General features: G+C 38.3%; 1 protein-coding gene across 3 annotated transcripts in view; it reads left to right on the plus strand.

The window, feature by feature from the left end:
• Positions 1 to 23,938, plus strand: part of LOC306879347 (kalirin-like) — a 56,967-nt gene that overhangs the window by 18,517 nt on the left and 14,512 nt on the right. The window contains exons 12-24 of one of the 3 annotated variants that reach the window (XM_079432198.1): positions 574 to 756; positions 964 to 1,088; positions 1,362 to 1,428; positions 1,609 to 1,715; positions 2,396 to 2,465; positions 2,785 to 2,874; positions 3,314 to 3,406; positions 3,518 to 3,629; positions 4,125 to 4,315; positions 4,404 to 4,505; positions 5,767 to 5,909; positions 6,134 to 6,236; positions 15,249 to 15,495. In XM_079432198.1, coding sequence (XP_079288324.1) covers positions 574 to 756; positions 964 to 1,088; positions 1,362 to 1,428; positions 1,609 to 1,715; positions 2,396 to 2,465; positions 2,785 to 2,874; positions 3,314 to 3,406; positions 3,518 to 3,629; positions 4,125 to 4,315; positions 4,404 to 4,505; positions 5,767 to 5,909; positions 6,134 to 6,236; positions 15,249 to 15,495 — 1,633 coding nt within the window. Of the gene's footprint in view, positions 1 to 573; positions 757 to 963; positions 1,089 to 1,361; positions 1,429 to 1,608; positions 1,716 to 2,395; positions 2,466 to 2,784; positions 2,875 to 3,313; positions 3,407 to 3,517; positions 3,630 to 4,124; positions 4,316 to 4,403; positions 4,506 to 5,766; positions 5,910 to 6,133; positions 6,237 to 10,822; positions 10,841 to 15,248; positions 15,496 to 21,374; positions 21,605 to 23,938 lie in introns of those variants that run through there. The other 2 variants (XM_079432200.1, XM_079432199.1) reach the window with 2 other exon arrangements.

Below are 23,938 nucleotides of genomic sequence, written 5' to 3' on the forward strand. Positions count from 1 at the left end.
ACAGTGATGCAGCTGGTCAGCACACTCTCAATGGTGCCTCTGTAGAATGTGGTGAGGATGGGTGGAGGGAGACTTGCTCTTTTCAGCAGGCGGAGAAAGTGTAAGCGCTGTTGTGCCTTTTTGGAGAGTGACATGGTGTTGGTGGTCCAGGTGAGATCCTCTGTGATGTGCACCCCCAGGAATTTAGTGCTGCTGACTCTCTCCACAGTCGAGCTGTCGATGGTCAATGGGGGGTGGTCAACGGAGTTTCTTCTGAAGTCCATCACAACTTCAGAAGAAGTGGATCACAAATCATCCATCACAATGACAAAAAAACAAAGAATATATTTCTGATGTGCAGCAAAAGATAACTGAGCTTCACAAATTAGTGAAGTGGCTTTAAGAAAAGAGCTAGAGCAGTGAAAATTCCCATTTCCATCATCAGGGCAATAATTAAGAATTTCCAATCAATATAAAATGTTACGAAACTGTCTGGAAGACGACGTGTGTCTGTATCGTCCTAATGCACGGTGAGAAGGAGAGTTTGAGTGGCTAAAGACTCTCCAAGGACCACAGCTGCATCTTCTCTTCTAGCAAACACAGGACAAGGTGAAGCTGTTGATCCAGCTGGCTGGTAGTCTGGTTGAGAAAGGGCATGTCCATGTGACCGAGCTCAAGAGGTGGGTTTCTACGGTGGACAGAAGGTACCGAGACTTCTCTATGCGGATGGGTCAGTACCGCTGCAGCTTGGACCGAGCACTAGGAGTGTGTTCTGAGGTGAGCGGCTGAGAAAAGCCATCCCTTTTTAGGAAATATATCCTGCATTTATTTTTCATTTCATGCATTATTTAAAATATTTATAAATCTTAATTGTCATTGTTAATTTCTAAAAGTGTGTTCTACTGTATATAAAGATTTATATCCTGAGGAATCAAAACTTTTGCTTAAACACATTTTTAGTATTTCCTCTGACCTCTCCAATAGGACAATAAAGATCTACAGCTGGACATTATCCCAGCCAGCTTGACCCATACTGACCCAGAGGTCAACCTCAACGATCCCGACCAAGAGGTTAATGAGGAAAAAAAGAAATCTGCCAGAAAGAAAGAGTGAGTGATGAAATTAAATTCATGACTAAGAGAGATTTTAAATATGGCTCAGAATCCTCATAATGTGTTCCAGCTTCCTGTGCGCAGGTTAAGCCGATAGTCCCAAACTAAATCACAGCATCAATAGCTTCATCTTCACACGAAACCCTTTTTAATCTAAATAATTTCCTGAGGAATTAGCTTTGTGTTATGAAGTGCTGTCTCAGGCATTCTTTGCATTTCAATGTCTGTAATTTGCTGGGCTTTCAGTGGGGCGTTTTGGTCTCTGTGTAGGTATATTATGGCTGAGCTGCTCCAGACAGAAAGAGCTTATGTACGAGACCTACAGGAGTGTTTGGAGGTGAGAGTGTAAAGAGAAGCTTTAGAGGTTTTCTTACTGATCTCAGACAGTTATGGCTTTTGATTGCAAGATTCATCCAAGGTTGCATAGTTACATTCTGTACTTTGCCTGAAATTTGAAAAGATTTAAAAGAATTGTGAACTTAGAATGAACTAACCTCCCTTGTGCATATATGCGCAGACTTTTCTCTGGGAAATGACAAGCGGTGCTGAGATCCCATCTGGAATTGCGAACAAAGAACATGTGATCTTTGGGAATATTCAGGAGATTTATGAATTCCACAACAAGTATGTTTTCAAACAAGCTTTATTATTTCCAGGTTTATGTAGTCACTTTGTCACTTTAATGGCTCTTAAAGCTGTAATTGTGATGGCCTGTGTAAGCATGTGAGTAATTAGTGATGTTTGCCAAGGAGATCTATCTCCAATACTTGGAGAAACCTATCCGTTAGCATTCCCATTCATCTCAATGGCAGTTGCTTAGCTGACGCATTTCTGCCATATTTTTCATCCCCGGCAGTGTTATTATAAAAGTAAAACCATTGGAATTTTTTTTTGTTAATTGGAATAAAGCTGAAATAAAACAAAAATAAAATAGAAATATTGAAGATGAAAAGATGAAGTACTTCAAACTTAAAAAATGAAAATTAGAAATGTTACCTTGGCAACTATAATAAAAATATGAAGGACTAATATTACTAAAACGTTACTCAAAAACATATATGCTATATATAAATATAAAAAAAAAACTAATAAAAATGCCTAAACAAATTTACTAAAACTTAAAATTAAAATAAGATCTGAAAATAAAAGCTAACTATAATAGTATGGAAGTAACACTGGGCAGAATGATCATGCGGATATACTCAAAATGGCCAAATATTAGTCATTAGCAACAACAACAGCCTCATATTTTCTTCACAAAGTGTTCAAATCTAGTTATGTTTTGCCATTATTTGTTTTTGCAGCATATTTCTGAAAGAGCTTGAAAACTATGAGCAGCTTCCAGAAGATGTGGGCCATTGTTTTGTCACATGGGTGAGATACAGATGAATCATAGTCTTTTTCCTCAAATTTTTCTTTGTTTGGAGAACATATTGTTATTTCAGTATGGACTAGTCATCATCATGTTACGCTGTATGAATATTTAAAAACCAATGTGTGCTGAGAGGCTGTAAAAATTGGAAATTTGCCCACGCTGTATTTTGTTAATCATTATTTAAAACTTTAAAGGTCCAAAATATCAATTCAGCTGTGAAGTATTAATGTTTAAACAGTAGCTTCTGGTACTCTGGTTCTCTGATGAGGTTGCCTACAACATAAATAGTGAATGTGTTTGTTTTTCCATGAACTGAAGGCTGATAAATTCCATATATACGTCACCTACTGCAAAAACAAACCTGACTCCAGTCAGCTCATCCAGGGCCAAGCCGGAAGATTCTTTGATGTGAGTCTGCTCTTTTTTTTCTCTCAGTTCATTTTGGAGGTTTGTGTAGCATGGGGTTGAGATGATAGGGATGACTCAATAAGCAGACAGGGGGCACCAGATAGCTGCTATCCTCCACCCTTACTTCTCTGTTACAAATTAATAAATTCAATTTATATTATTAGTCAGAATTAATCTGAGTTTTTAAATATCTGAATACACTGATGTGAAAAAAACAGCTTACACATGGTGATAAACAGGTATTTTTTGAGAGATTTAAAGGGATTTTGGGTACTCGTTTTGGGGACAAACTAGTTAGCCAATCGGCTAAGCACTAGTTTGACCAGAAAGGGAAACCATCTAGATCAGCTGAATACCATTTTAGGCTAGAAAAGGCTGGGTTAACCTGTTTTTGTTATCATTTATGCAATAAAATGTTATTTAATGCTGTTTCTCACAGGAGATACAGCGGAGACATGGACTGGCCAATTCAATCTCATCGTACCTGATCAAACCCGTTCAGAGAATCACCAAATACCAGCTTCTGCTGAAGGTGGAGACTCAGTGTTTTTGTTCAGTCTTTACCTGATCTGAATCAGTTTGCAGCACTAAATGGGTGTGTTTGTGTCTCTGTGTGTGTTGGTGCAAATGTGTTTGTGAACAGGAGTTGCTGACATGCTGTGAGGAAGGGAAAGGAGAAATAAAGGAGGGTTTGGAGGTGATGCTCAGTGTGCCTAAACGTGCTAATGACGCCATGCACGTCAGCATGCTGGAAGGTGAGCGATAATCACGGCAGATGTTCTGAAAATGTAACTGTGTGCAGAAGTGCTTAAAGTCGCAAATAGATTTTCAAGCATTTTCTTATAATTGATGACTGTCTTGAAAACAGATGATATTTATTTGTTCACAAATGGTTTGTTTGTTGTTGTTTTTTTAACATCATTCATATAATCCACAATTATTCAACACAAAATTTGAAGTTTATGTTTTTTAAGCCTATATACAAAGAGAATGCATTTTGCCAATATAATTTGAAAATTACAAATTTTTTTGTTTGTTTTTATTGTTTTATTTATTATAAAATAAATTAAATAATATTAGCTGTTCAATTATTATAAAAAATATTCTTATATTTTATTTATCGTTAAATATTTATATTTATTTATTTTTGCTTGATGAAGCCAGAATCCGAATTTCAGATCGATGATGAGTTTTTGATATTTTTGCACTTATGCATTTCTTTATCTGTGTAATTGTTTTTCTGGTTTCAGGTTTTGATGAGAACCTGGCTGTACAGGGTGAGCTGATCCTACAGGACACCTTCCAGGTGTGGGACCCCAAATCACTGATCCGCAAGGGCCGGGACCGACATCTTTTCCTCTTTGAGATCTCTCTCGTTTTCAGTAAAGAGATGAAAGACTCGTCAGGACGTACCAAATATGTTTACAAGAACAAGCTGCTGGTAAGGAGCTCCAGGATGACATGTTGTCAAGAAGTGTAAACATTAGTAAGTTGTTAGTGGTAGTGTGAATTCAAATGTGTTTTGACAGACATCAGAGTTAGGAGTCACCGAACACATTGAAGGTGATCCGTGTAAGTTTGCTCTATGGGCCGGCCGGACACCTACATCTGACAACAAAACGGTTCTCAAGGTAAGATGTGCTTTTGTGTATGTCGGTGTGTATCAGCGTCAGAGAAACCCGCAGAGCAGAAACATAGTGGCCAATGCTAATAAGAAATGAATATTTTTTACCTCTATGAGGGTACTTTTTTAACATGCATTATTGATATTATGACTATTAGAATTAAAATTATTGCATAAAGTATGTGATTAATTAAATGGGTTTAACCCTATAAAGCATACGTTAATATTTCATTCACACATTTCTAAGGCCTATAAATTATGAACATGATTAAAACTTTGCTGAAAAACATTTTGCAATTTTTCTTATACATGTTTTTTGATGTCTGATTTATAGTTTTATACTTTTTTAGAAAGTACAAAGCCTTTAGTATAATTGTAAAAATGTCCACCTTCAGGTTGTGGTACACATGTCTTTTTGCTCTAAACATAAACGTAAGAATAACTTTTATTTTGTAATATTTCAAGATGAACACTTACTGGACTGAGGCAGCTTAGGTTTACTTCCATACAGCATTTTTTTTTTTTTTTTCGAAAAATTATTTTAAAATGTGAGTATCAAATATGATAAATCAGGCTTTGAGGTGACTGATTTTGTGTGTTTTGCCCCCAAAATAAAACTTGCATTAGTTTGCGCTTCTGAATAAAATCCAGGTGTTTATTCCTCTTTGAGAATGAACTCCATATGATCACTATATCATACTACATAATCCATAGAAAACTGATATATCAAACATGATATTAAAAAAAAAAAAACCAACAACAGTGATGCAAATTATTTTCTAAAGGCTCAATAAGCTGTTTCATTGTAAGATTTACTATTATGTCTTATGTCAGGCTTTACAGGGTTAAAACAATTGCTTTTAATGCTGCTACCACATTTAATAAAATAATTATCATGAATAAATAACTCAAATATTTGATGATTTACACAAAGGCCTATTATTTAGTTTTCAGTCCTGAAAGAACTGTGAAAAAATTAATGACAATTGCAGAACTGTTTGGAATAGATGAAATGATCTAGAAACTACATATTAAAATTAAATATTAAATCCTAAATATCTGGGGAATGTTTCTCATATACAGCATATTTCTCATATTTAGGGGTAATTCTGCTCTAAGTCTTGGTTAATTTCTGACCCTGGTGAACATTCTTTGAGCCATTTTACTCATATGAGTGTTACAAGTTCAAATTTGCCTGGTGAAATCGTGCATTTTCTCAACTCTGTCATCTTCTCTCTCTTTTACCCATCCTCTCATCCACCCTGAAGGCCTCCAGTATAGAAGTGAAACAGGAGTGGATCCGGAACATCAGGGAAGTGATTCAGGAGAGAACGATTCACCTGAAGGGGGCGCTAAAGGAGCCCATACACCCTCCCAAAACCCCAGCCAGACAGCGCAGCATCAGCAAGAGGTATTTCACCATATCCACCAGCTGTCTTCATCCACCTAAAACAGATTTTTATTTTTTTCTCTGATCAGGTTCTTCTTTAATCTGCATTGAGAGAATCAATACATCTCTACTCCCAAATTGCACAGCTCTTATCACAGTACTTGCTGCTAGCTGTTTTATTATATATTGTGTTGCATATGTGATTGCAATGGAAGTTAAGTTTATAATTTTTTTTAATCTTTCAGGGAAACGACGGAGGACGCGGACAGTCAGGGTGATGCCAGCAGCCAGCCGGATACAATCTCCATCGCATCCCGCACCTCCCAGAACACTGTAGACAGTGACAAGGTACAACTACACTACAAAAGCACAACAATAACTCTATGACATCCACTGTGTAGACCCTGACACTGTATTGCTATTTGGCTTTGTCAGCATCGTGTAGTGACATTTGAGGTCAGTGGTTAGACATGCAGGTTTGACTGTGAGGATTTTTTAAAGGGGTCATATGATGTTGCTAAAAAGAACATTATTTTGTGTATTTGGTGTAATGCAATGTGTTTATGTGGTTTAAAGTTTAAAAAACACATTATTTTCCACATACTGTACATTATTGTTGCTCCTGTCATTATAAACGAGGCATTTGTTGCATCCAGTGGGGACATAATTACTGATTATAATGACTTATACTGTCTGTTTACGCGTCACGTTGCATCGTGCCGCATAAACATTACCATGTCTGTATTTGTGATCGAAGAAATGACAAACAACAAGCACTACTCTACACTGCTCAAAACTCGCGTTTGAATCGTCAGTGGCAGAAATGTACTTACAGGCTGTGAGTCAGAAGCGCCAGACTGTCCTTGCAAAGTTGGAATTGCCCCACTTTTGTGGGGAAGTCGTGGCCTAATGGTTAGTGAGTCGGACTTGTAATCCAAAGGTTGCGGGTTCGAGTCTCGGGCCGGCAGGAATTGTAGGTGGGGGGAGTGAATGTCCAGCATGGGTGGGGGGAGTGAATCTCCACCCTCAATACCACGACTGAGGTGCCCTTGAGCAAGGCACCGAACCCCCAACTGCTCCCCGGGCGCCGCAGCATAAATGGCTGCCCACTGCTCCGGGTGTGTGTTCACGGTGTGTGTGTGTTCACTGCTGTGTGTGTGCACGTTGGATGGGTTAAATGCAGAGCACGAATTCCGAGTATGGGTCACCATACTTGGCTGAATGTCACTTCACTTCACTCACTTCACTTCACTTTATAGAAACAGCCTTTGTGCAAGCCAACAATGTAGGCTACTCTCCCAGGTTCAGGAAATAGTCCTCCGTAAAATGCGCTGCACACACTCTAATATTTGGGTTGTACTGCTCTGGAACAGTGTTGTAAATACAGCTTAACCACTGATTTCTAGTTGTGTCCTCTTTTGGAAGCCCAAACAAAGTAGTTTCGCTTTCACAATGAAACAGCGTCTCCAAGATATGGCACCGGTGGCAGCAACATTACTACAACGAGAATAATAGTTCCGCCTTTCTTTGCGTATACGTTTGGGCGGTGTTATGAAAATCTCTCCACATCGTAACGTAGACATGTTGGGGCATGTTTGAATGAGCCATTTTAGGGGGGCGTGGCAGAATCTTAACTTTTATAAAGAATATCTCTTTGGTTTTGAGATTTTAGTCTTTGCAGCTTCAGGGATCTTATCTATGCACACACAGCTTGTAACACTCCAAAGAGAAAGGAAAACTTGAAATCGTATCATATGACCCCTTTAAATTTCTCCTTAAACATAGAGAAATATGTTGAAAACATCTGTGAAAACGTGTTTTAAAAATAATTTCTGTCAAATGGGAGTTACTCCCCCTGTGGAAAATCTGACTCTCTCATATACACATACGTCTGTTTAGACACCAAACAAGCTCCTCTGTAGGGTTTTTTGAAAGACTTTTATGCTCACCAAGGCTGCGTTTATACAATTAAAATATCGCTTTTCTATTTTTTCTATTCTCGTTCTATATATAATGTAGTCTCTGGAAATCTGGAAAAGATATTCCCTCATTTTTTGTTTTGATGATGGTGGTCAAAAATCTCTCTGAAGATCCTTTTTTAATGTGTGTGTGTGTGTGCGCATGTTTATGTGGTTTATGAGGACACAAATTTGTATAATGACATGGGTATGACAGAGGTATTACAATATGAAGGTGGTTTATGAGGACACTGCCTATGTCCCCGTAATTCAAAAGGCTTAAAAAACATACTAAATGGTGTTTTTTTGAAAATCTAAAAATGCACAAAGTCTCCTGTGAGGGCTGAGTTTAGGTGTAGGGTTGGTGTAGGGCAATAGCACACACAGTTTGTTCAGTATAAAAACCATTACGCCTATGGAGAGTCCCCATAAACCACAAAAACCAACATGTGTGTGTGTGTGTGTGTGTGTGTGTAAATTCATTACTGAGATTTACAGTTTTGCCCAAATTATTTTTGTGCAGGATGAGTCATTTTGCTTTCTTTCTTTCACCAACTTTCTTGTTGCCTTGTTTTTGTTATGTAATTTTCATCTCTGTCCCACTAAATTTGGTTCTGATTCACTATTATTCCCATCCGGTATGTCAGTGCGGCAAAAACTGTATCATCGCTCCTCATCTCTCCCTCTGTCTTTTCTCTGTAATTTTATGATTACTTGCGCCTGCTCTTAACCTCAGGCCAGTCTCTCCGCTCTTGTTTCATTCAACCGTCTAATTACAGCCAAAAAAGCTCTGAGTCAAGAGCGGCTCATGTTTCCTAGAAACACTTTTTCTAACACACTCTGCTGCCAGATCAGTTGTTTTGCGGTGTTCATGTGGTTTAAGTCAGGACACGGACTTGTCTCTGTCTCAGATGACACACCCACTGACCGTTCACACTGTATGTCACATACAAAATAGTAAGTGTTGGCTACTAAGGGTTTATTTGCAATAGTTGTATAGTAACGTTAAAGGTGGGGTAAGCGATTTCTGGAAGCCAATATTGATATTTGAAATCACCAAAACAAATACGCCCCTACCCCAAAAGGGTCTCGCCCCTATTTTGATAGCTCCGCCCCACACATATGTAGCTCACGCAACCCAGGCAACGATTAGTTCTGTGAAACAAAGCAAAACCAATGTTACACCGTGTCTACACCGGATGCGACCGGCGCGACAAAATACTATAGAAGTCATTATAATCAGTGATGCTGTCTACACTGGATGCTACGCTGTTCGACACGACAAATCCCCGACAGAAATATGCTGCCGCGTTCTATTTATGACGTGCTGTCACAAATTTAAAATGATTTTCAACGGTCGCTTTATCGCGTCCAGTGTAGGCAGACTTTAGCTGCGTCCTGTGTAGACACGGTGTTACTAACCTATCGAGAAGAACCAAAGCAAGGAGAAAAAGGTTCAGCTGACGAAAAAGTTTGGGAATGCCTGCATTACATGTAAATAAGAAATAATGTGAATTTCTGCATTTAAATGTGTTTGTCATAGTAATACATGGTAAAATAACCTACTGAGTAATAATTCAAAGCATTTTAAAATGTAATTGAATCTAGTACTTAATTTTTGGAATCTGATTACATAAACGAGATTACATGTAATCTGTTACTACCCAGGTCTGTTAGTCATATAATTACACATATTATTTTCATTTTTCTCTCTGTCTGTCTCTTTTCTGTTTTTCGGTCTGTCTCTTTGGAGTTATTGTACTGCTAGGGCCTTCTTATGTCATTGTGGTTTGAGGTTTGTGTGTTTGTGTATGTATAGCTTTGTATGTGGGAGGCTCAATGGACATTCAAATATAGAGCTATATATAGGCTTCTCATATTCCCTATTTTTACAGACTAGACATTTCTTGACTTGTTTGTGTCTCTGGGTAGTGAGGTTTGGCATGTTGTCAGCATTTGTCCCAGAAGTTAGCTAAATTTGACATAACCTCCGTTTTTACTCAAAGGTAAAAAATAATTCAAAAGCAAACCATGTTTATTTTATTACAAAAAATAAATTAATAAAAATTAGGAGTAGCCTTAAGGTTTGGTTTGGTTTGGTTTAGTCTTTATAAAATAAAATAAAAACTGTACATGTCTGCAGTTAGGTTTGTGTATGTGTGTGTGTCTGTTTAGATATATTCTGCTTGACTTAGAGTTGACATGTCAGTTATAGTGAGTAATGTTTCTTGTTTTCAAAAATAAATGAAATCAAAGTGCCTGTGTGTGTGTCTGTGTGTGTGTATCTTTCATATGCTCTCTGTCTGTATCTCACAGGCACATGTGCACACATACACACACACACACTTCTTCTTTCCTAGTGCTTTTCCCATGCTATCGCAGGAGTTTCCACTTCTTCCTGTCTAGGGCATTCTCGGGCACAGCTATGACTTGTTTCATATCTTTGATCCGGTCCATCCATCTCTTCTTCAGTCGACCACGTGACCACTGTCCATCTGGGCTAAAACGCAATGCTCAACACAAACACACACACACACACTCACTCTCTCTCACACACACACACACACACACACACAAAGTCTTTGACATCACTCTTTCTTTTCCCAGTGTGGGGTGTTGCATCTTTTCATTTAATTTTTCCTCCTCTCTCACTTGTCTTAGTTCTGTTGGAGTCTGTGCTTGTTTTCCTCCTTTTTCTCTCAGTCTCTCCCTCTCTCTCCCGTATGGGCATAACTCTCTCAACACTCAGCTATATGCTAGATCTATATGACATTTCAATAATTGTTCTCTGTACATGTTGAGAATGAGTTCAGTCACTAGCTCTGTGTGAGAATCTGAGAGTGAGAACTTTGGTTAGAGCCTTTCCTACCTGATTCTCGGCCAATCAGAAGGCAGATCTGGTTGGCAGACTGACTTCTGGTTGGTTGGATTGGTGGTACAGATAGAATCATGCCCAGGTGGAGGAGTTTCAGACTACCCAAGAGAACCAGACCTGTGAGTACACATGTTTCTGATGCGTTTTTGGATATTAGATTATATTTGCTTGTGCCTTTTTGTGAAGGCGTTATGTATTAGTGGTTGTTTTTAAGGAGAAATGTGTCTGTGTTGTCTCTTTCAATATTGTTTGGGATATCGCATAATTGTATGGTATATTTTATGTTTTTAATAATTCATAAAGCAATGTGTTTATACATTGGCTCTCATAGGTGTGTTTCCAGTATAAGGCTGCCTTAGTACCAAGATTGATTTAAATTGCTACTTTTGAACATTTTTACACAAATAGCTCACCAGTTACACTGCTATAATATCAAAAAGTGTTTTAATAATGCTGTTTTTGACAGCAGTGGCTATTTAATCAGCCCAACCAGTAACGTCGCTCTGTGATTTAACAAGTACTGTATGTGTTTTCTCCATAATCTTTCTCTAATTATTTCAAGTGTCTCTGCTGACATTTGCACTTTAAATGTAGGAGTGTACTTGTGGATCTGTCTGCGTTTGTGTGTGTGTTTTCTTTCCCCATAAGCATGAGCTCACATTTGGACTGTGTTTTTTGGGTTGCTCAGAAGGGAGTGGCTGTTCATATTCTACTCCATGTGTTTGTGTGTGTTTGGCTAGTCAGATCTTTAAAGCTGTAATGTGCATTATATTATAATTAGTATCTGAAATAATAACTAGACTTCTGTTTTCAAAGCTGAACAATATATAATATAATGTATAGTATAGTAATATATTAAAACATAAATTATTAAAATAATTTAAATATATGAATAATTAAAATATATTAAATAAGACTGAATTATTACAATTTAAAATATATAATATAATGCATAAACCTGTAGGCATAGTGTAAATATGTGACCCTGGAGCACAAAACCAGTCTTAAGTCGCTGGGGTATATTTGTAGCAATAGCCAAAAATGCATTGTATGGGTCAAAATTATCCATTTTTCTTTTATGCCAAAAATCATTAGGACATTAAGTAAAGATCATGTTCCATGAAGATATTTAGTAAATTTCCTACTGTAAATATATCAAAACTTAATTATTGATTAGTAATATGCATTGCTAAGAACTTCATTTGGACAACTTTAAAGACGATTTTCTCAATATTTTGATTTTTTTGCACCCTCAGATTCCAGATTTTCAAATAGTGTCTCGGCCAAATATTGTCCTAGCATAACAAACCATACAGCAATGGAAATCTTATTTATTCAGCTTTCAGGTGTATAAATCTTAATTTCATAAAATTTACCCTTATGACTAGTTTTGTGGTCCAGGGTCACATATATAAATAAAAAATGTATTAAATGGATATTAAGTACTATATTATAATTGTAAATTACTTTATGATAGATATCAAATTGTTAACCTACTAGTATTATTATTATTAGTGACTGATGCAAAACACAGCATATCTGTGTGTCTTCTACAACATGTTATTAATTTAACTTGAACTGCACATGTATATTTATAAGTTAGCAGTACATATTGAAGAAAGGGAATGTGTCAGCTAAATGTTCTCATATGGCACATATGTAATCCTGTCTGATTCTCTGTGGGGGATTATGCGTTCCTCATGGCTGGGAGTTCTGTCAGTATGGAATAGTCTGTTCCATATGGCGGGAATTCCTGTCCAGCTGTAAAGAATCAGGGAGGGAAAACACCCTGTGTTCCCTCGAGGAGGGTGTATCTCTCTCCTCCACCCAATCACACACTCCTTCGTCTCTGCCTCGCTCTTCAGGGTCGCTAGAGTTGTAAATCTAGAATTAGAGCCTCTTGTATTTCCATTGTAGCTTCGAGAACAGCATTGATTACACACATAATTACAAAGGCAGCTAACACTAGGAGAGTGTTACACGCAGAACAATACTCAGCAAAGACAGAGAGGAAGTTCAAGGCTTATAAAGCGTGTGTAATCAGTGCAATCAGCTGTGTGATCAGAGCATTGTGAGATTGGTGACAGCTGTGTGTCGTCAGTGCAATGGATGATGGGAATTGTAGTTCGTGGGTGAAGTGCAACAGTAGTGTGGTGCAAAAGTCAATGTGATGGAGGAGGGACCTCTGGTGGTGAGTAAACGGAAGTCCACAGACCAAATTCGTGACAGGAAGCACATAGACATTTGTTTTTATATCATGATGTGCACCTCCCATATGATTCAGTAGTTTTAAATGAAGATGATTATCACAGACTAACCCTGATACAAGTATTTGGGTGTGTTTTTTTATTTCAATGTATGTACTATTTTAATATATTTTAGAATGTAATTTATTTCTGTGATGGCAAAAAATGTCAGCATCATTACTCCAGTCTTTAGTGTCACATGTTCCTTCAGAAATCCTTTTAATTTGAAGCTGATATTCCACATTACTGAATGATTACATTATTTATATATTACTATGGTACTACCATGGTAAATGTCCAAAAAGCCATGACATGTTTTCATGTTATTATGTTTGGTCCATTTTTAAGATTCTACTGTGCTTATGAGCACAGCTCCAGTGTTTAATATGGGAAGAAGGCAAGTTTTGTTTTACCTTCCAGCTGAATGTGTGTTTTGACCCTCAGAACATGGGGAGTTCAGACATAACCACATTCAGGGAGCGGTGCTGTCTAGGGTGGGACGCTGGGTCAGAACAGAACCGGTGCAGACACCCAGCAGCAGAGTCTGAAGGTTTGATGTATTCAGGAAGCAGGTCAGAGATGGAGAGACCTCCACAGGAGAACAGCTGTTCAGATCGGCCTTTTCCTCTCTTACTCATCCTGTTTCTCTTAGTCTTGAGCTCAGTTTCTGTTTCAGTGTGTGTGTTTGATGAAGATTAGAACATGTTTCTGTGTCTGTAAACGTGTGTGTGAGGTGTTGAATTGATTTTCTGTCACTGTAGGGTGAGTTTAACTCAGGTGGTGATGTGTATATTTGTTCAGTGAGCTGGTTTCTCTCTGCAGCCTAACCATTATTTATTTCTCTCAGCCTGCCCTGTTTTTCCTTTCTTCTGGGACGACTTTGTACAGTTCTAGAAAACTCTTTTTCTGCATGAAATCTTTTTTATCATGAATGTGTTCTGACCTTCATCCAAATCATAAAACTTCAATAATGCATTCTCAATGCATTTAACATGCACTATGACGTATTTCTGGGTTGGACCAATTATTTTGTGGGAAATAATATGGGGTGGGACTTTAAATTCACCAGGATTTGACTGGACCATGAAAAGACTTTTGTGGAGGTTGAGAACTAAGTTTTTAGCCATCAGCTATGTCACCCTGCAGCCCAAGACTGGTTGCCCACTGAAGCTTAGCAGGGCTGAGCCTGGTCAGTACCTGGATGGGAGACCTCCTGGGAAAACTAGGTTGCTGTTGGAAGAGGTGTTGGTGAGGCCAGCAGGGGGTGCTCACCCTGTGGTCTGTGTGGGTCCTAACACCCCAGTATAGTGACGGGAACACTATACTGTCAACAAGAACCATCCTTCGGATGAGATGTTAAACCGAGGTCCTGACTCTCTGTGGTCATTAAAAATCCCATACACTGATTGGCTGCATCACTGTCTCCTCTCCACCAGTAAGCTGGTGTGTGGTGGGCGCTCTGGCGCAATATGGCTGCCGTCGCATCATCTGCTGCACATTGGTGGTGGTTGAGGAGATCCCCCCCCCCCCCCCCTCTTTCTTGTAAAGCGCTTTGAGTACCTAGAAAAGCGCTATATAAATGTAACCAATTATTACTTTTATTATTAAGTTGTGAGGAATAGCATTTTGAAATTTTGAAATCTTTTGTAACATTATAAATGACTTTACTGACACTTTTGATCAATTTATTGTACCTGTGCTGAATAAAAAATTAAGTTGATTAATTAAGGGGCAAAAACTGTTTTTAACATTGATAATAATCAGCATATTAGAATGATTTTTGAAGGATCTGAAGACTGGAGTAATGATGCTGAAAATTCTGCTTTGCATCACAAGAATAAATTTCATAAAAAAAAATATTAAAATAGAAAACAGGTATTTTAAATAGTAATAATATTTCACAATATTACTCTTTTTACTGTATAAATGTAGCATTGGCGAACACGAGACAATTTTCAACAATATTAAAAAAAAAACACAAAATCTTAATTATTACAAACTTTTGACCAGTAGTGTATGTCCAAATTAATTGATATATACACTACCATTTGGGTTTGACTAAATTTGGGGTCAGTGAGATTTTTTTTTAATAGTTACTTATTTATTTTAAATAAATGCTTTTCTTCAATGTTTTTAAAATGTTTTTAATGTCTGTGTCTACAGTTTTTACAAAATAAGTTTTTAGCATAGATACAAACACATATCTAACACATCCTTTCTTCCTAGATAACCATAGAGGCTTCTTTAGAAATCTAAAAGCTGTATCTCTCTCTCTCTGTAGTTGTCGGGTGGCTGTGAGCAGACTGTGGTTCTACAAGACTTTGTTGCTGGATCGGTGGGTGAGTTGAGCATTCAATCGGGTCAGACGGTCGAGCTGTTGGAGAGGTCTGGAGAGCGGCCCGGCTGGTGTCTGGTGCGGACCACCGAACACTCGCCCCCTCAGGAGGGTCTGGTTCCCAGCAGCACCCTGTCAGTGTCTCACTCCCGCAGTAGTGTCGACATGGACTGCTTTTTCCCACCTGGTAAAGGTGAGTTGCACCCACACAAAAATTCACCGCCCACAAACACTGATGTGGGCGGTGAATCATACTATCATACTATCAGTTTACATCCATTTAACACATCCTTGCTGAATAAAAGTATTAATTTCTTTAAATTCTTAAAAAAATAACTAATCCCAAACTTTTGAACAGCAGTGTATATAATTCTGTTTATATTGTATAATGTAGGGGGCCTTTGAAATATTTAGTCAAAAAGATTGAGAACCACTGATTTGTAGTATTTTTGACAGCTCCAGATAATATCTACTTATATTGCATGCTAAAGAGCAGCTTTCACATTCTGTTCAATAGCTCCATTTGTGTTTCAAATAAACTCCTCTATATGGGCCAAAATATTCATCCACAACATAGACTATATAAACTGAAACAATAATAAATTGCAACTGTGTTCAGCATTCTGCAACAAATATTTTTCAGATTTTCTATACTATTTTAAGTCATAAAGTAAACGGTATATATTAAAATCCCGCGCATGGCTTTAGCAGGCATGTATACATGATACTAACGGGGCAGACTGAGACCTCCTGAGCTCAACAGCGCCCCACAATTTTGCAACACAAATCTGTGGTGAAAAGGGGAACTGGGGCAGTTTTGAGACCGCCCCGCTTATTTTCACGTTACCTTACGTGAACCTCGCTCCACCAATACGATATCAATCCGCTTCAGCTATGTGTCTGCATCAGGTCAGTAACTAGTTGGCGTGTCTGTTTTTTTTCTATGTGGAGTAGTGGATCAAATTTACAAATCCTTTAGTTTAAATGTGCTCACATGAATAGCCTTTATATGGTTCTATTGGGTTTGTTTTATTATTATTCTGAGAATAGACATAGGGTCGTCTTTCCTCGCCCGAATTGCTCCAGAATTTGTAACACTCTAAATCAACATTTGGAGGTGATGAATGCTATATTAAGGCAATTATAATACAGAATTTTATGCGTGTTCTCTGAGTCTGTCAATCAACATTAGCGCGCCACCAACAGGATAATGCAAGGATATCTCTGCCAAAATTTTGTCTACATGTGTTCAGAGATTAGAATATAAAGTTTACAAAATGTTTTTCATATATTAGTGCTACGACTCAGAATCTACCCCACCTAAATTTACAGTCAGGAGCCGCTACTGAATAAAGTATAAGTTTACGATGACAGAAACATATCTCTTTAAGCTGTTACACATGTCCACGGCTCTCTGAACAGCATGTGTTCTGGATTTTTCCAGGGGAGCCAGTTCTCAGTGGGAGAGATACAAATAGGGTTTGATCACTAATTAGCAGGGTGCTAGTGATGATACAAAACGCTTGCACCCTGCTTTGATCCAACTCGGGGGATTGGTGTATGTGTTTGGTGGCGCTTCAATCTTGGGACTCTCACAGTCTCATGAGACGTTCCACGCAATAGATTCACGCCGAATCCATGAGGAAGCATTTTAGTTTTCAATTCACCTTTCTACAAGAGGGGAAGTCGTGGCCTAATGGTTAGAGAGTTGGACTCGTGATCCAAAGGTTGCGGGTTCGAGTCTCGGGCCGGCAGGGATTGTAGGTGGGGGGAGTGAATGTCCAGCGCTCTCTCCACCCTCAATACCACGACTGAGGTGCCCTTGATCAAGGCACCGAACCCCCAACTGCTCCCCGGGCGCCGCAGCATAAATGGCTGCCCACTGCTCCGGGTGTGTGTTCACGGTGTGTGTGTGTTCACTGCTGTGTGTGTGCACGTTGGATGGGTTAAATGCAGAGCACGAATTCCGAGTATGGGTCACCATACTTGGCTGAATGTCACTTCACTTTTAATGTGGTAGTAAATTTCAGAGGTCAAATTAAGGACCACTAGGGAGGGGAAGCGGAACACTCTGTATTGTAGTCCCTTTACTTCCTGTTGTCTCCCTGCACTGCACTTCCTGTGTTTAGAAGAACACATTTCTAAACATCCCTACCAGAACCCCCGACCTCATGACTGTTCAGGACTGGATCTAAGAATAGACAGAGGAAATGGGGAGCTTGCCTTTTCCAGGTACGTTTCTTTCAAGAAAAATAAATAAATAAAAATGACAGGTCAAGATGACCACTGAACTATGACAAGCTGTACTGTCACATTCATACAGCTTAAGTTTTATTTAACCTGGAATATTTCTGGAATGATCTCACTTGAAGAGTCTGCCATCTGTTCCCCCTCTTTTTCTGTATTTAATTATCATGTGATTTTTTTTTTATGCCTGTTCACGCTTCTACCTTTATATTTTGAGTAGGTGATAGTGGTGTGTGTGTGTGTGTGCTGCTCTGTATCTGATTACAACAGAGTAATAATAAACAGAAAGTGATGCATAGTAACATGGAAAATCTTTAGTCAGGCATGACGGATTCTGTCCAATGAGACTGTTCACTGCACGCAACGCTACACCTCATTCTGTCGACTGGGCTTTCTTCAGTACTGATATTGGGACTTCATGTTGATGTTGTTGGAACTTTGATTCCAAAATATTACCCTGGCGGTTGTCTCATAGTTAACCTGTACATTTTAGAAAAATAATTCCAAGTACATCCAGGCCAGAACCTGAAATACCTTTTCTCATTGGAGCTGTAACTAAAGTTGTGCCACAATGTTTCACATTTTCACACATACAGTGGTGTGAAAAACTTTGTACCCTCATCCTGTTTTTTTATTTAGTTTTTGCATATTTGTCAACTGGCAATGAGTCTTTCACATCACTGTGGGGGAATTTTGGCCCACTCTTCTTTGCAGAATTGTTTTAATTCAGCCACATTGGAGGGTTTTCGAACATGAAAGGACTGTTTAAGGTCATGCACCCAGACTTTGACTTGGCCAGTCCAAAACCTTAATTTTGTTTTTCTTGAGCCATTCAGAGGTGGACTTGCTGGTGAGTTTGAGATCATTGTCCTGCTGCATAACCCAAGTATGCTTGAGCTTGAGGTCACAAACTGATGGCCAGACATTCTCCTTCAGGATTTTCTGATAGAGTGCAGAATTCATGGTTCCATCAATTTATGGCAAGTCATCCAAGTCCTGAAGGTGCAAAGCAGCCCCAGACCATCACACTACCACCACCACCATGTTTGACTGTTGGTATGATGTTCTTTTTATTAAATGCTGTGTTGGTTTTACGCCAGATGTAACGGGACACACACCTTCCAAAAAGTTCAACTTTTGTCTCATCAGTCCACAGAATATTTGCCCAAAAGTCTTGGGGATAATCAAGATATTTTTTAGCAAATGTGAGATGAGCCTTTGTGTTCTTTTTGGTCAGCAATGACTTTTGTCTTGGAACTCTCCCATGGATGCCGTTTTTGCCCAGTCTCTTTCTTATTGTTGAATCATGAACACTGACCTTAATTGAGGCAAGTGAGGCCTGCAGTTCTTTAGATGTTGTTTTGGGTTCTTTTATGACCTCCTGGATGAGTCACCGTTGCACTCTTGGAGTAATTTTGGTAGGCCGGCCACTCCCGGGAAGGTTAGTCTCAGCCTCAGATGTCACGCCAACGGAACATTGGCTAAACGTCTGATGCATATGGCACACAAAAGTGGAAACACTTCAGGAGCTTTGAAGTCATCGTCGGATTGGTTAGATTATACAGGATTTCTGGGAGACGTGTGTGTCGCATTCTTTAACATTCCGCCTCGAAACAAAGAAGCCGTCATGCTAAACCCCCTCACGAAAGAAGAAAGCCGTCGTGTTTACAACTGTGACGACGAGCACTTATCAGGATCAAATAAACGCTGGATTTTCAAAAGTATGTGAAATATTTAAATGTTATTGTGGCGACATTTCAATGCCCCAAAACGTGATGCTGAACGAAACGAACTGTGATTGGTCGTTTGACATGTCGCTCAAACGGCCTCATGGGCGGGCCTTGGCCAATGAAAGCTACCATACATTCCAGACCTTCAGCCATCAGTCTGAAGGTCTGACTACGCGAGACTAAGGAAGGTTCACCACTGTTCCAAGTTTCCTCCATTTGTGGATAATGGCTTTGACCATGGTATGCTGGAGTCCCAAAGCCTTAGAAATGGCTTTATAACCCTTTCCAGACTGATACATGTCAACTATTTTGTTTCTCATCTGTTCTTGAATTTCTTTAGATCGCGGCATGATGTGTTGCTCTTTAAGCATGCTTCACTTTGTCAGAGGGGTTCTATTTAAGTGATTTTTTGATTGATTTGGTCTGGCAGTAATCAGGCCTGGGTTTGGGTAGTGAAATTTAACTCAGCTTTCTAAAATAATGTGGTTAATTACAGTTCTTTCATGATTTAACAGAAGGGGGGAGGGCAATTAATTTTTCACGTAGGGCCAGGTAGGTTTGGACAGCTTTTTTCCATTAATAAATTAAATCATCATTTAAAAACTGCCTTTTCTATTTACTTGCATTATCTTTGTGTAATATTAAAATTTGTTTGATGCTCTGAATCTTTTAAGTGTGACAAATATGCAAAAAATTTAAAAAACAGAAAGGGGGCAAAACCCTTTTCACGGCACTGTAGGTGACCCTAGCAAACTTAATCATTTAAAATGAGACAAAATAAGCATTCAAATATGCTAAAAACAACCACTACCTTGAACGCATTTTTAAAAGTGTGATTTCTAGACCTGGAAAAGTTGTAATTAATAAATACAATCTTTAAAATCCCTTTGTATCTATTTTTATAACTAATATACTTTTTCAAGTTTGGCCAATTTCCAATATACCAAAACATTTGATAAATTCTATTTTTAGAAAGCATGAATAAAAAAAAAAATCCTTAATCTTCATTTGATAAATCATGAATGACTGGAAAAGTAATGTAAATGTATAAGTTAAAGAGTGAGAATTATGATAAACATTCAGTTCGTAAAACTTCTGGAATCCCTAAAATAGTATTGGTTGTGCATATTAATATGGCATATTGCAGCATTGATCAGCAACCATAAACAGTTTTTCTTTTCTTTTTTCATAAAACGTTTTTCCTCTTTTCCTCATCTGGGATGTTTTCCACTCTGCATTTTCACTTTACTCCAGGTGTTTTTATTTCTCTCACATGTGAATAACATTAAGCAGTCCTGCCTATTGAATAGAGCCAGAACATATCTATTACAGTATAAACATTAAACATTATTGTAGGAAATGTCAGGTTGACCCTTGTTCCTAAACTTAGGTTTTTATCGTGACTGTCTTTACTCACAAGAATGAGCTTTTTAGTGATGTGTGCATATCTTAACTGTGTGTTATTTGAGTATAAGATATTTAAATATTTAAATATAATTTTATTATTTAGTCATATGTGTGTGTGTATGTGTGTGTACCTGGTATCCCCTACATTATGGGGACCAAATGCACGCAAGGATACTTATACCAGTAGTTTTTGACAAGCTTATAAGTCACAGAATGATCTCTTTTTTTCTGCAGAAAGTATTGTGTGAGGGGTAGGTTTAGGAAATAGAAAATACAGTTTGTACAGTGTAAAAACCATTACATCTATGGAATGTCCCCATAAAACATGGAAGCCCAATGTTTGCGTGTGTGATCTTGAATGCGCTGAAGTGGGGATGAAGATCTTGTGATATACTGTAGACACACCCTCTCAAAAATGGGCCACTGCAGCATGCAGACGTAACTGATTTCAGGATTCACACACGCACGCACGCACATGAAATACACTCACAATGGTACTTTGTATCACAATGGTACCCTGTGACAACTTAAAAACTGTGACTCCTGTTTCTCCAGTCTTGTGTGAAGAGAGATTTTTAATTTTGCATATTGGTTTAGTAGACCTCAGTATGAATTCAGTGGAACTTTCCTGTATCCCTTTTGAATGTGTGTGTTTGTGTGTCTCTTTGGCCCCTGGCCCCTCCCCTTTATTGTGAAGAGTAGCAAGCTTCCAGCTGAGCTTCAGTATTGAAGCAGACAGAGCCAACGCGTCCTTCACCTCCCAATCTGTCCCTCTCTCTTTCTCCTCCTCTGTCACTGTCTCACCTGAGGCACATATGAGACAGTGAGCGAGCAGCATGCGGAGCGGGAGGTCGTGTTGCTCTTGTGGAGTTTGTCTCAGTTGGATTTTGGGAAAGATTCGCTGTTGTGATGGCGCAGGTGCGTAACTCAACACGCTGGAATGTATGCAGATGCATTCAGCTGAATTTTCTTTTCGCAGTGTGTGGAAGCATGTGAGTCTGAGTTGCCCTGTGGGAGTTGGGTGTTATGTGTCTGGGTTAATGATTATGATTGAGTTTTGTGTGTTGGTGGAATTTTATGTGGATCTTTTCATCTGAACTCTGGTATTTAATGTAACGGTTCACTGATCGGTGTCCGGGAGATCTCAGATGAGCTCAGGGGTGTTTTGTGTGACTCAGCTGACGGTTATTTACAGACAACAGGGCTGTGTGTTTAATGCAAAAGCACTGATGATTTTTGCAGTGTTGTCATTTCAGTGAGTTCTTTTGGAGGTTGATAAGTATTTAAATTGTAAAAAGTGAAAATGTGCAGTTGTTATATACGTTCATCATTCTTTAGTTCATCCTCATGCAATCAGGTTGCAGTTGTATTATAAAAAATTACATAAAACTATTAAGTGTTTATCATTTTTAATAAAACTATCATTTTTATATCATTATAACTTTTAATAAAACTATTAAACTTAACTATATATCATTTTTAATAAAACTATTAAAAATGAATACAACTATTAAGTTAGCTGTTACCCTTTTTTAATGTAAAATTGTTCCCATTTTGTCCCTTTTTTCCTATCTTTGATGTTTACTGTATTTTTTTTCTTTTCGAAGCATAATTTATGAAAATTGTTAGTGAAAAACATCAAATGCTGTGTCTGTTTGTGAGTATGTATTGTGTTTGTGAGTGATATACTGCCCCCTCAAGCTTCTCTGTTTTCCTGTAACCTAATTTCTCCATCAACAAACCAATGTGTCTGCCGTTCCCTTTGCTTTGAAGCTCAAATCAAGTTCCCTGCTCCGTTTGTAAATTTCTTACCCTTTTTTTCTTGAAGAGTAACATGCTCTTTTGATTTGGCACATTTTGGTGATTCAGAGTGTGAATTAGGATCAGGGGTCTTTTTCAGGATTTCACCTCTTAGTGGACAGATTGATGACACAGGGACCCCCTCTACACTTATGGACTGATTTATAAAATGTTATTCCTCTGTTATAATGTTAATAGCTCCAGTATAATAAAGGTGCTTCATGATGCCATAGAAGAATCTTTTTTGTCTAAACGGTTCCATAAAGAACATTCTGAAGAACCTTTCTGTTTCACAAAAGGTTCTTTGTGGTAAAAGAAGGTTCTTCAGATTATAAAAAGATAAGAAAGAGATGGTTCTTTAAAGAACCTTTGACTGAATGGTTCTTTTTGTAACCAAAAATGGTTCATAGCATCGCTGTGAAGAACCTATTAAGCACCTTTATTTTTTAAGTGTATTTACATATATTGCATAGATATTAAGGTAAAACTTTATAATTTGCTAACATTTGTTAATAAAATTAGTAAACATGAACTAACAATGAAAAATAGTTTAAAAGCATTTAATTTCAACATTTACTACATTATTAAAATCAAAAGTTGTATCTATTCATATCATTTAATGGCGTTGAACTAACATTAACTGAGATGCTATTATACTTTTTGACCCCATAGAATGTGAACACAATGCATTTGTTCCTGTTTTTTCTACAGGACTTCTTTTACACTGTTGTTTTTGTTCTGGCTAGAATGTTACATCAGCGACTTGTGTACACGGGTGCGGCAGACTGTTTATTTCAGGTGGTTGTCTCGTCTGATATTGAGAGAGAAATTTAAATAAAGTAGCAGTATGAAGATTCGGTTTGTCTGGAATGCTTAACATGAGGCGCCTCTTTCAATGACAGCAGTGGAACTTGAGGAAAAAAAACATAACTCTAACAAGGGAGCATTATCCCGGCACGTGATCAGCGTGGATCCTCCCTGAGGCTGTCAAGACAAGCAGAGCGAGATCTGATTGGTGGATACCTGTGAGGGGGTGTTGGCAGGCCAGTTTCAGGGGTGCATGGGGCTAAATGGCTCTTTGAAGAAACGTGTAAAAAGGAAATGACCTTTGTCCCATTCTCACCCCATGGGAAGATACTTACGCAACGTCTGTGGTAACTCAGTATTGCAGTGTCTGAAGCGGCATTGAGTTAATGATCTGCACTGAAGCAAACAGCAGTGAGCATGATGACTTCAGCGTGTTTATTTCGCCTCATCTTCTAAGGATTAACCATATTCCTGGTTATTTCTTACTTGCAGCAATGTCTATGGACGCTGTTAATTAGCACACAGAATTGTTTGACTCATCCCTTTGCTCTTTACAACAAATATAAAACACAGTTACTGTAATACGCTTACAGTGCTAGCAGCTGTTGGGACTGGTGGGTTTAAAAGCAGAAACATAAAGCTCAT

The sequence above is a fragment of the Barbus barbus genome (genome assembly GCF_936440315.1).
Source record: "Barbus barbus genome assembly, chromosome: 13".
In the NCBI taxonomy this organism is placed as follows: domain Eukaryota; kingdom Metazoa; phylum Chordata; class Actinopteri; order Cypriniformes; family Cyprinidae; genus Barbus; species Barbus barbus.